This window comes from Poecilia formosa, unplaced genomic scaffold (assembly GCF_000485575.1).
Source record: "Poecilia formosa unplaced genomic scaffold, Poecilia_formosa-5.1.2 Scaffold38, whole genome shotgun sequence".
NCBI lineage: Eukaryota > Metazoa > Chordata > Actinopteri > Cyprinodontiformes > Poeciliidae > Poecilia > Poecilia formosa.
The window spans coordinates 2,669,541-2,681,283 of record NW_006799977.1 but is presented as its reverse complement, the minus strand read 5'-3'; the positions used below and the strand labels follow the sequence as shown (position 1 = coordinate 2,681,283).

General features: G+C 37.4%; 1 protein-coding gene across 1 annotated transcript; it reads left to right on the top strand.

Moving 5' to 3' along the window:
* The first annotated feature begins 155 nt into the window (after positions 1–155).
* Positions 156–8,896, top strand: LOC103137287 (cytosolic phospholipase A2-like). The gene is made up of 7 exons (XM_007550960.2): positions 156–186; positions 644–774; positions 849–960; positions 2,275–2,459; positions 2,534–2,723; positions 3,456–3,613; positions 5,974–8,896. Exons 1-7 carry the CDS (start codon positions 156–158, stop codon positions 6,130–6,132), a joined length of 966 nt encoding a protein of 321 aa, XP_007551022.1. The 3' UTR covers positions 6,133–8,896.
* The last annotated feature ends 2,847 nt before the right edge of the window (positions 8,897–11,743 follow it).

Genomic DNA, 11,743 nt, shown 5'->3' with positions numbered 1-11,743 from the left:
AACAGAAGCAGGATTAGAGAGTAAAGTCCTTTTGTGTTGACTTTCATAGACTTTTTTCTTCACGTCTCATTGTTAGTGGCATTTTGTCACTAGACTCCATTTATCTTCCTTTTCTTTATGTACTTTTGTTTTACAGCACGTAGTACAAACCAAGCATGGTTAGTAAAACTCAGTTTGTTTTCTCAGGTATTTCCTCCTCTTTCATTTGAAGTTAGGGGAAAAAAAATATTTATACAGTTCAAATTTTCTTGGCCTGACTCATGAGTTGCTTAGCTTGCTCTTTTGTTGTACAACGATTCACGTCATATAGACCTTGGTGGGCTAAATCAGTGAGTGATTAATGGCCAGTTTACTTCCTAAGTAACTAAAACTCGAGATAACTCACTGACTCGTTAGAAAACCTCTGTAGAGCTAAATGTGACATGCTGAGGAAGAAACAACGCATGTGGGCCAATCAAAGCTGATTACACTTATAAATATTTTTTTAAAAACATGAAAAGGTAATTAACATAATCCATAAATTTTCTGTACACCCTTGTAAGTTATGTAAAGGTCAAGTATGTGTGTTTGTGTACACAACATTTACATAATGTCGACCTTCTTTTAAACGATTTGCACATGTGATGATGATTTTGGTTTTTAGGTGGAACAGAAAACCAAGATGCAGAGGAGGAGTACAGCCGCACCGCTCAGGCCAGCTGGGTTCAGAGAATGTTCACCTCGCTCTTTAGTGACTCTGCCCTGTTCAACACAAGAGAGGGTCGAGCTGGAAAGGTGCACTATTTAAACGTCAGCACAGGTCAATCTGCATTTTCTTTGTCTAAAATCTCCTTTTATCGCCTCACCAGGTGCATAACTTCATGCTGGGCCTGAACCTGAACACCAGCGTCCCCTTCTCTCCTCTAACGGACGTACAATATACTGTGCTTACACCTGAAGACGAAGTGGATGCTGTAACAGGTAAGATGAAAATAACGATGCACTGTTCACTCTTTACATCAAGATGGGTCAGGATCGTTTTACACAGTTTTACTATGATCCACGATACCTTCGCCGTTTCTTCTTAATCCGTTTAGAGATTAAATTCTGATGCGACCAGAATAATTCAGAAGTCAAAGCTTTGTTCACTTTTTCTTACCTTGTTTTTGGTCTCCTTGTGCTTGTTTATTGTTTTAGTTTCTAATGATTCAAATGATCAAGTTTTCTATGAAATTAGATTTTAGCTGCAGTTTGAAAATATTTTGTGTGGTGATTTGTTGAGTGTGTATAGTTTTTATTTGGCTGTTTTCTTTACATCACTCCAGAAAGTGATGCTTTGATCTGAAACTTTTGTACAATAAATACCACATTATTTGTCAGTTTTATTTATTACATGGCGTTTTGACATAAAGCCTTTAGGCAACTAAACTACATGCAGTGTAGTGAAAGTGTCTTGCAAAAACCATTAAATTGTTCACATCTTACCAGTGTTGTGATCTGTGTTTTCTGTGTATTTATTTTGAGGTTTTTCTGTGTTTATTAGCCTGTGAGTCTCTGTCTTCCCTGTTGATTGAGCCCAGCCGTGTCTCGTTTCTTTGATTACCCTCCCAGTGTATTTAGTCCCACCTGTTGAAAGATTTTCAAAATGTGAAAGAGTTTTACCTACCCTGTACTCATAGCAGCAAGCTTGTGGCTTCAAGTGTGAATATTGCAACTTTTTAAAATATGTTCAAGCTACACTCTATTCAAGTTACTCAAGGAAAAACAGCAGTAATGAAATCCAAAGTTAATGTCACTTAGGAAAAATCTCATTTGAATGGATTTGTGTAGAACGATGATCTCATGATTAGCTTTTGGAAAACCTGTAGCTTGGATTAGATTACATGATATTACCCAGTTTGTTTCTTCAGTTGAATTATCGTTGGAAACCATTTCTCTTTAGACAAGTGCTATGATGTCATGAGTCAGGATCCAGTGTATTTAGGTGACAAGTTGTGGCAAACAGCAAACATTATTTCTGTGAAGCTAGAAGTTTACTTAGCTTTGCTTAAAGAGACTCTGTTCTTGAACACAGAACAGCATTCATGTATTGTTTAGTCACCATTTATACCCAATCTGTGTCACTCAAATAACACAGATTGGGTTTTTTTTTCCCTATGAGATCATTTGAAAGGCTGTACTTCCTTCTTCCAGTTGCATGTGTCATACACCCTGTATTTCTTTTATTCCATCCAACTCAAGGTTGGGTTAGATGGAATAAAAGAAATGTAGTTGTCATTCTTTGTGTTTTTGTAGACCCCGATGAGTTTGACCGTATTTACGAACCTCTGGATGTGAAGAGTAAGAAGATCCATGTGGTAGACAGCGGCCTGACCTACAACCTCCCCTACCCGCTCATTCTACGGCCGCAACGCGGCGTTGACCTCATCATCTCATTTGATTTTTCTGCTCGACCGAGCGACTCCAGCCCCCCATTCAAGGTTAGAAACTTCTTAAATCCGCTGAAATCAAAACTCACCAAAAACATGATCTAATTAGTAAAAATGTCCCACAGGAGCTGCTGTTAGCAGAAAAGTGGGCCAGAATGAACAAGCTCCCGTTCCCTAAGATTGACCCAAAAGTGTTCGATCGTGAGGGTCTGAAGGAATGCTACGTCTTCAAACCCAGGAAGGGGGAAAAGAATTGCCCGACTGTGATCCACTTTGTCCTGGTCAACATTAACTTCAGGACATTCAAGGCGCCTGGTGAGTGTGAGCATGTGCAGAGACATTCACAGAGCTGGAAGGGTCAATGTTACAAGACCATGTCTTATCATGATTACACTAATTTCCTGTTAGCCCAAATGGTAAGTTTGACTCTGGAAATGTGAGGAATTTTGATGTGAAAAGAATGTGGGAATGCAATCATAATCAGTTGGCAGCAGAATGCGCTTCGCGTTTTTCCCAAAAGTTACACGCTTTATCTGAGGGCCCCAAAAGGAAACCATCTGCTCAAGGTCATGGGAGTTTCTAGGAGGAATTGGTGCATATGTACACATGCAAAAATGAGTCACAGTGTCTTCAGCTTTTATGACTCACCCCTGTAATATATGGCTCCTGTAGGATCCAGGTGCAGATGGGGAATCCTGCAGTGTAGTTTGTAGAAACAAACCATCATGCAAAGACACAGAATCTCCTCCTTTCCATTCGTGTCTCTTTGCGTTTCTGTTAGTCATCTGCCCACTGACTTTCGAAGACTGTTTATATGATACCAAACATTTTGTTTTTGCTCTCAAAGCCAAAAGACATCTGAGGAAATGAAACCGTAAATGAAATTCCAGTGTCTGCACTTAACCTGCATGTGTAAAAAGTTGGAATAAAACTCATAACGGTTCAAATGTAGTTCAACATAGACTACATTTGCTAAAACTGCATTCGTGTCAGTGAATAAACCAGATTATTTATTTCACTTCCTGTTCATGTTTGATCTGCCCACAGGGGTTCCCAGAGAGACAGAGAAGGAGAAGGAGTTGGCTGATTTCGACATCTTTGATGACCCGGAGTCGCCGTTTTCAACTTTCAACTTCCAGTACTCCAACGAGGCTTTCACCCGACTCCATGACCTGATGGAGTTCAACACCCTCAACAACCTCGAGGTCAGCTTGGTGATGTTGCAAGACTGGCACAAATGAAATTTCCACAACAAGAACCAATTATGATGTCGGCAGTAAATTTTGCAATGTGTAAGAACATAAGGTCATGAAGGGATTGGAGAGTGATTCAGGAACAAATAAGCCGTAGTCATCTATCTTTATTCACTTCTGTCAGTAAGGAAGTTTTGGATTCCTTAGTATATTATTGGGTAACATCAAAAACTTTAAGAATTACAAAGGAAGTCTGGCTCAGGCGTGTTTTGATTTACTGTCTGAGGAATGCTCTTACTTAGCCGACTGCATTTGAATCACTTCTGTGCTGAGTGATGATTCAAGTTTCACTGGAGATTTTATTTCACCCATACATCATACACTTTCCTCTGGTAGTAGTAGTTTTTTTCTTGCCAACATTATTTAGTGAAAAGGAATCTCGAGTGTGGGCATGTCATGGTACGCAGAATATGCACAACCTTTTTTCCACCAATCATATCGTACATGTAACATGTTCTTTAACTAAATATGAAAATCTGAATGCTATACTTTAGCTTTGTTTATTTAACAAAAAGTGGGGCGAGGAGGAAAACGCAGAGAAAAATATAAAAACTTTCTATGAAATTGCTTTTGAATATTTATAAATTTGTAAGGCTGCAGCAATGCATCACTTGACTGCTGTAGTACTCAAGCTTCAGCTGCTGAAGTGGATTTGTATTTAACTCTAGTACTTTGGTGCTTCTAAGTAAACCCAAATGATCATCCTTCGTCCTTGACAGTTGGGAAGAATCTGTCCTTATTTTTCCGTGTTTGGAGTTTGCTAGAGATTGTGCTGCGCATTATATCCAAACAATTGCAGATCAGTAAAATCTGCCCTTCTACAATAGGTTGTTCTGACAGCATTTTTTTCAGGAGTCTTGCAGTGTATTTCGACACAAGTTTATAATTACACGTCATTGCACCATGCACTTTTTAAAAAAGGAGGTTTTCTCATCGTAATCCCTACAAATGAGTGATACGTGTTCAAGCTTGTCCAGTAATGGCACTTTACACGCTAACTGGGTTCGAAAATGGATTGAATTTCTGGAGTTCATTAAGCAATTGCATAAACCAGCCTCAGATTAAACTTGGTGAAATATCCACTGCTGGGAAGCTTTATTACCTTTATTTAAGAAGAAAGTCCCTTTATGTCAACATCTCTGTTTCGCAGAAGACCTGGACAAGAAAACACACAGCTGTGAGCTAAAAATTTTAAATTAATGTGAAAATAAGTCAGTCAGCATAATACAGTTTCTAAACTCTCCCAGGGAAACAAAAGCTTTAACTGTGAGAACATTATGAAGGTTATTCCCCAACCGACGTCCAAAATAATAAAAAAAACACAATTTCTGCCATATTAAGAAAAAAATGTATGTACTCTAGACAAAATACAGAATCTAAACCTCAAAGTTGTCAGCATAAGCATCATACAAAAAATATCACCACATTGAAGAACTTAAAAAACCCAACTAATTAAGCATTTTATTTTACTTATTGATTAAAAAAACCTGATTTATCTCGAGACTAAAGTTCTAGTGTAACCCTCAAATGCTCATGAACTCTGTGAACTCTGAAAGAAATTACATCAAGCTACTAAATACCAAATATAGATAGGATCATGCCATCTTGATAAGGTCTGAATTATAATCACCTGATGATAAAAGTTTTGGCCTTCTTCATCTAGTTGTAAACTTTGGTGTCATCTGCATAAAGGTGCACTTTGATGTTAGCACATTTTTCCTAGTGCTATTCAGCAAAAATGTAAACTAAAACTAACCCTTTTCTGCATTGTGACGCGCCTCATTTGATGCGTCATGGAGTCTTAGGACTGCCCACAGAATCACAGTCGAGCAGATTCTCATGTAATATGTACAGATACAAAAAGAGAGCTGCTGAAGAGCTAAAGCAGTAAGACGGATAATGGCTGGAGGTCAGCATAGCCAGGGAGGGAGTGATTACTAGAAACAAATGAGACCAATTAACTGAGTATGAACATCTGGAGGAGGAGAGATTACACAAAATAAGGGGACAGAATAATCACAGAAAATAAAAACATGTAATTTTTCTGAATATTTTAATTTGGTTTTTATTTTATTATAATAATGTCTCGTTGCTTCCTAAATGTCTAGACTCTAGTAAATATGGAAAGTTCAGAAGAAGCACTAATATATGGGAAAACATTTTAGAGCTTGCTGCCAGCCAAATGTTTTTACCAGCTGTGACTTTATATAAGTCTATTTATTACACGAGTTGTTCCTTTCTTTTGGCATTTTTGGGTGTTCTGCATCACTGCAATTTATATTTAATTCTTCTATTTGTGCTTTTTGTTGTAGGTTATTAAAGAGGCCATCAAGGAGTGCATTGTGAAACGGAAGGAGATGCCCTCAAGCCACTCCCTTCCCTTCTCCCTCAGCAGCATCCCTAAAAAGAAGTTTTTCAAAAGAGATCCCGATTCAAAACCCTGGAATCACCTGGGAAAGGATGGGCAGTAGTTCCAGGATAAGACTTTGAATAAAGAGACTTCTTCTAGTTTTGGTGATTTTGCCTTAAAGTTAAGTGTTTAACTTTAGGAAAATGCTCCTGTCCTGATCTGCAGGACGACTTGATGTGATTCAGAGATATAAGACCTGAGAAAAATGACGTTTTGTGTGGAAAATCTCTGATGAAAATCTTGGGATTGGACTCCATTGCAACAGCATTCTCATCTGGTTTTATGTTCACATGTGATTTCTGGAAAAACACAAACAGCCGATAATTATTTCACACCCCAATGCAATTTCATGGCTTCAGCTGCAGTCAACACAGTGTTGTTAGGGAGACCTTTTCGTTCGCCCAAACCCTGTCGCTTTTTTATTTTTTGACTCGTCTTTGTCAAAGCTTTTTACTCATCTGATTTTTCTTCCAAAGAAAACTGATAGAGATTTTTGGTACATTCCCAATAGTTTTGGACGCGTCTCTTTGAGCTTCATTTGCATCTTTCCAGAGAAATATTTTGGCGTCCTGTTGCTCATAAATTCTACCGTCAAATTACCTTAAGAATCCTCATTTGTGGTTTGCCGTTTTTGTGGGCTGACCTTTTTTCAAACTGAATGTGTGGCTGTAGAGCATGCACTTTTTAAAAATATTTTTTTCCATTATATCGCCTGTCTTAACTTGTAATCTTGTTTAAAGACTTGGATGGGGGAGCTCATAACTACTGTTTGTGTGTGATGGTAGCTCCTAAACACGCAACCTGCACCCCCTCTGGATATTTTAAACATCTTAAGGATGTTTACCCACCTACGTAGCAGGAGCACTCCCTGCTGCCCGGAAGGGAGTGCCAAATTAAAGCTATCATTTTGGAAAAAACAAAACGCATTACCATAGCAACAGCTCTTCACTCTTCCTTTAACATTTGTGTTTTAGCACCAGTGTAAATATGTGTTTATTCACCTGACCAGTTTGGTTCAAAATGCAAACTTTTCTTGACTATCACTTGCTCCAAAAAAACAAAAAAGAAAAAGCTGTGCTTCCAGATGCTTTAGACTTCCTAATCAAGTGTGGGTGGAGTGGAGTATGCCGTTACAAGTGCCTGCTCACATCTCTTAGAACGACGGCCCTCTAGTCAACAATACCGGGTGGAATTTTACACACTACACCTACACCTGCAGCAGTAAAAGCCTGGAATCTCACACACTACACCTAACGCCTGCAGGGGCCTGAAAGGCTGCAAACACAGAGGGGAGGGATTTTTTTTACTGAAGCACTTCCAAGCTCTCTGCAGTCATGTTTCGACCATGGCTGATTGGAAACAATCTGAGATAAAGGGTAGAATCAAGCTTCAGGGTTGTGTGATCAGGGAATATTTCAGTTTAATTTTTTAATTTTTTTTATTCCCAATTTGTGTCTTTCTTTTAGTCTTATTTATGTTTGTAAAGGTTGTGGTAATCTTGTGTGTTCTTAAAAAAAACAACCTTTTGGGGAAATAATTCATTCACCATCTCAGATAGATTCATAGCAAAGATTGAACATTTTCCTACGTCTACACAGGGAGGAGTATTGGGACTGAAAATTTTCAGTGTATTTTATTTGGTTTCTCATATTAGAGCAAGACAAAATAGTAAAGGTACAATCTGAATACTTTGCTGTGTATTTTTATTCACCCAACCTAATTTAATACTTTGTTGAAATACCAACTGCTATAATTACATCTGCAACTCTTTTGATGTTCTCCACCAAAAGAGTTGCAACCAACTTTGCTCACCTAGCAACTAACATTTTAGCTAATTCTTATTTGGAAAATTTCTGAAGCTCATTTATATGGCGAACATCTGTGAAAACGTGTCTTCATATCTTGTTCCAGATTCTCAATTAGAATTAGTTTAGGACTTTGACCTGGTATCAAAGTAAGCCGGGTGAATACATATGCATATGTTTGGATTTTCATTTGTTAAGATTTTGTGCCACTTTGTTTTGCTCTGATGCATAAAATTCCTATAAAATACTTTATGGTTTGTGTTGTAAAGTGACAAAGTACTGGAGACTGGAAAGACGGTTTAGAGTTGGCTTGGAATTCGTAGATAAGTTCAAAGTCGATTACAAATCTGAGCCAAAAGTGGTTGGCTTTTTAATCACAGAAAACCCGTTAAGGACTTTATACTGGAAACGTATTCATTTGTTTATTTATCTTGCTCCTGCAGAGCATTATTAAGTTTATTTTAGACAAATTCTGCCAATTCAATGGCCACAAATATTTATAAAAATATATTTATGCTCACTATTTCTTCTTAATAAACTCCAGATGGAAAATAATGACAGTCTGAGAAAACCTTCATATTAAAATTTTTTTATTTTCTTTTTTTTTTTTTTTTTCTTTTGGTTTGTTTTAAACAAAACCTTCTGGCTTTTTCATGCTACTTTGTTCACCGTTCTCATCTGCCTGCGTAAAAGACAATGAATAGGGGGCCTTCCTCAGTGTAATCTGTTGGGTTTTTAATAAAGCGATGATTTTTTTTTTTTTTTTTTTTTTTTTTTGTCTTTCTGCTTCCAAGCTGCATTTAAAGCAGGGTCTAAGTTGTTGTGTTCCTTTGTGTTTTTTTGGGGGGGGAAATTTTATTGTAAGATTTTTTTTTTTTTTTGACAACGTTTACATGTAACAAACTGAAAGGTCAGTTCTTTGATTTGAGATATGAACAGTCATGCTCCTGTGGTCATTTAACTGTATTATAACTGGCGAGGCATGCCATGCTTAACTGTTGTGTTTGTATAAAAGAAAGGTTAAAGGAGAGAGAACCGTTTCGTCTCATGATGTTTTCTATTAACATATTCGACATCCGTGAGAATCCTGCTGAACTCTGCAGACTCCCATCAAGTTCAGTTTCCTTTTGTTTTGTTTCCTTTCATGAACATGAAAAGTCACATGGTCCAGCAGGTATTCAGACTGAGCCTTAAACTTTGTTCATGTACTGAATTTGAGTTACATGTCATGGGATTAGGAGTTCCTGATTTGTTTCAATGAATTTATATCCCCTGTGGGGATCCACTTTCAAAACCTCTGCCCTATTTAAAACCTGCCTTGTAGCTTGGATAACAAGCCAGAAGAAAGACAGAAGTTCCCAACGTTAGAGCTTCAGTTACAAAATTCAGTACTCTAAAAAGTATGTTTTATTTATTCACATATTCACTAAAAAGATAAATAGCAAAAATTAACATTGTTTTCCTGTTTAAACAAAATATATGGAAGAAGATCATGACCACTAAAAAAGTCAGAATTCTGAGGAAAAGAGTCATAATTATTATTTTTTTCAGTGGCTCAGTTACAATATACATCAACAAAGATGTGCGTTATAACTGTGGAAAAACAGCTAGGGTTAGCAAATCACATCAGTCTGAGAAAACCTGTCCGCTCTTCAGTGTCAGCTCTAAGATGACTGAGGAGTTTCTTGCATGTTTAACTCGCTTCAAGTCATCCCAGAGGATCACTATGAGATTAAATTATTTCCATGTTGTAATCCATAGTGGTTTAACTGGTATGTTTTAAATCACTGTCATGTTGCAGAGTCCAGTCCAGGGTTTGCATCAGTATCATATACAAATCTAAATATCATGACACTTTCACCTCCTTAATCACAATTCAGTCTCTTATTTCCCCTTGAATTCTGTATTTATCCCAAACATTTCCACTGTTTTCTTGTCCAAATAATTCAATTTATTTCCAGAAGTCTTTGTCTGCATTTTCCGTGGAAAACTACCATGAAAGTTTGCCACAGAGAAGACATGACTGTAAAGCTAATCATATAAGCAATGGCAAAAGCTTGCTGTGGACCCTTTGATGACAATTTTGTTTTTTTGTATGAGTTAGCATCTTGCAGTCTGACTTTAGGGGGAACTTGCTTAGATCGCTAAACCTTGTTTTAAAAATCCTCCACTTTTTATAGTGAATGACTGTTTTTTTCCCCCAGATTTTATTTACATCTTTTACCAGTCTCATTAGCTTCTACACTCTTTTTTCTGAAGGTCGTACACAAGTGTTTGAGCTCTCTTCAAAAGTCAAACATAAACTAGATCGAACGTCCGTAGAGTCCTGGTCACTGTTAGGAATTTTAGGGACTGCTTCCTTCAAAATGTTTCCGCTTCCTTTTAGTAAAGAAATGCATCACTTGTGAAAAATCCCCAGTGTGAAGAAGTTATCTGTTCCAGGAAAAGAGCTGGATTTGTTTCCTTCAAGATTGTCATCAGTGCACAGCGACCTTCACAATTATGCTCACCCTTTGTAAAGATAAGCCCCAAAACAAATGGGTTTCTGTGACCTCTTGTCCACTGTCTTTGATTTTTTTGGCATTACTATCATTCCATAGTGTTCTGACAGAAAGGACAGAGAGAAGGGGAGGACAAGTAGCAAATGTCCTGGGGATTGAACCTGGGTTAGCAGCATGGAGGACTGTACCATCTGGGTAAACACTGATTAAAGGGATCTTTTAAAAAAAACAAACATAAAAAGTCTGATTCTGAGTCTGGAAGCAAAAGATAAAGACAAACAAATCTTTTTCACAGTATTTCTTTTTACTGTGCTTTGAAAAAGTATTCCCAAACCTTGAATATTTTTTTTAAGGATTTTGTCACATCTCTACAAAAATTAGATATAATGTAAATTTTACTGGGAAATTTTATTTGAAATTTATAAGATAGACAGAACACAGTATTATTACACGACCTATTCATTAATGAAACTCATTGCAACCAGTTTCCCTGAGAGCAAAACTGACAGAAAAGAACCAACAGGCAGAGCAGCGAGCGCATTAATCATCATGAATTCTTTTTGAATGAGAGGTAAGAAGGCATTCACATTTACATTTTTTATTTTTTACCTGCATGCAAAACTATGTTTGAGAAAAAAATTCCTAACATGGTACGGTACTGAAAGGATCATGCTGTGGGAAAGGGGAAACAGGTCAGAGTCAATTGGGTGACAGACGGAACTAAATATGGACAATTGTTTAAAAAAAATGAGATTGTGAAAGACTTGAGATCTTCCAGCAGTACAACAGCAATCTAAACCAAAGCATCTAGCGTTATATTGGCCTAGTCAAAGTTGAGGCATAAATTCAATTGATAATTCTGTTAGGACCTTCCAGGATGTTCTGCATTAAATATGACAAAGCAAAGAAGTATGAGTGAAGAAATATATATATAAAAAAAACTGGTTTCAGTAAAGAGACACTTAAATTTCAGTCTGATTTTAAACACCAGCAGATTCACTTGTGATTACCGAATAAAGAGAGCCACCCACAGTCTCACCCAAAGCAGGGCCTGCTCCAACGCAGCACCCATGAAATCATTACATTCCCCAATTAAGACATTATTCAGACGGAATATTCCCCTCGTGTAAGAGTAATAATTATGTGATTAGGGTTGATTGCATCATCTCAGCATGAGCCCGAGTGCCGACACGGAAGCACCTGTTGCCCTCAGATCTGCTCTGGCATCAAAAACTGTCAGATTTCTAAAGACGGTTTCAGGTTGCAAATCAGTTCAGGGTGGTCTTAATACAGATAATTGGGCTACAGGGGAAAATTCATCTTAATGATATCATTATTCCTTTATTTGATTTGCACGCTCACCAGA

What these genes read in the sequence shown, in the direction of transcription:
- LOC103137287 (XM_007550960.2), top strand. Translation starts at nt 156, where the DNA reads ATGGTTAGTAAAACTCAGTTTGTTTTCTCAG. An exon ending in AACTCAGTTTGTTTTCTCAG is followed by an intron (nt 187 to 643) that starts GTATTTCCTCCT and finishes TTTGGTTTTTAG; the next exon opens with GTGGAACAGAAAACCAAGAT. An exon ending in ACTCCAGCCCCCCATTCAAG is followed by an intron (nt 2,460 to 2,533) that starts GTTAGAAACTTC and finishes AATGTCCCACAG; the next exon opens with GAGCTGCTGTTAGCAGAAAA.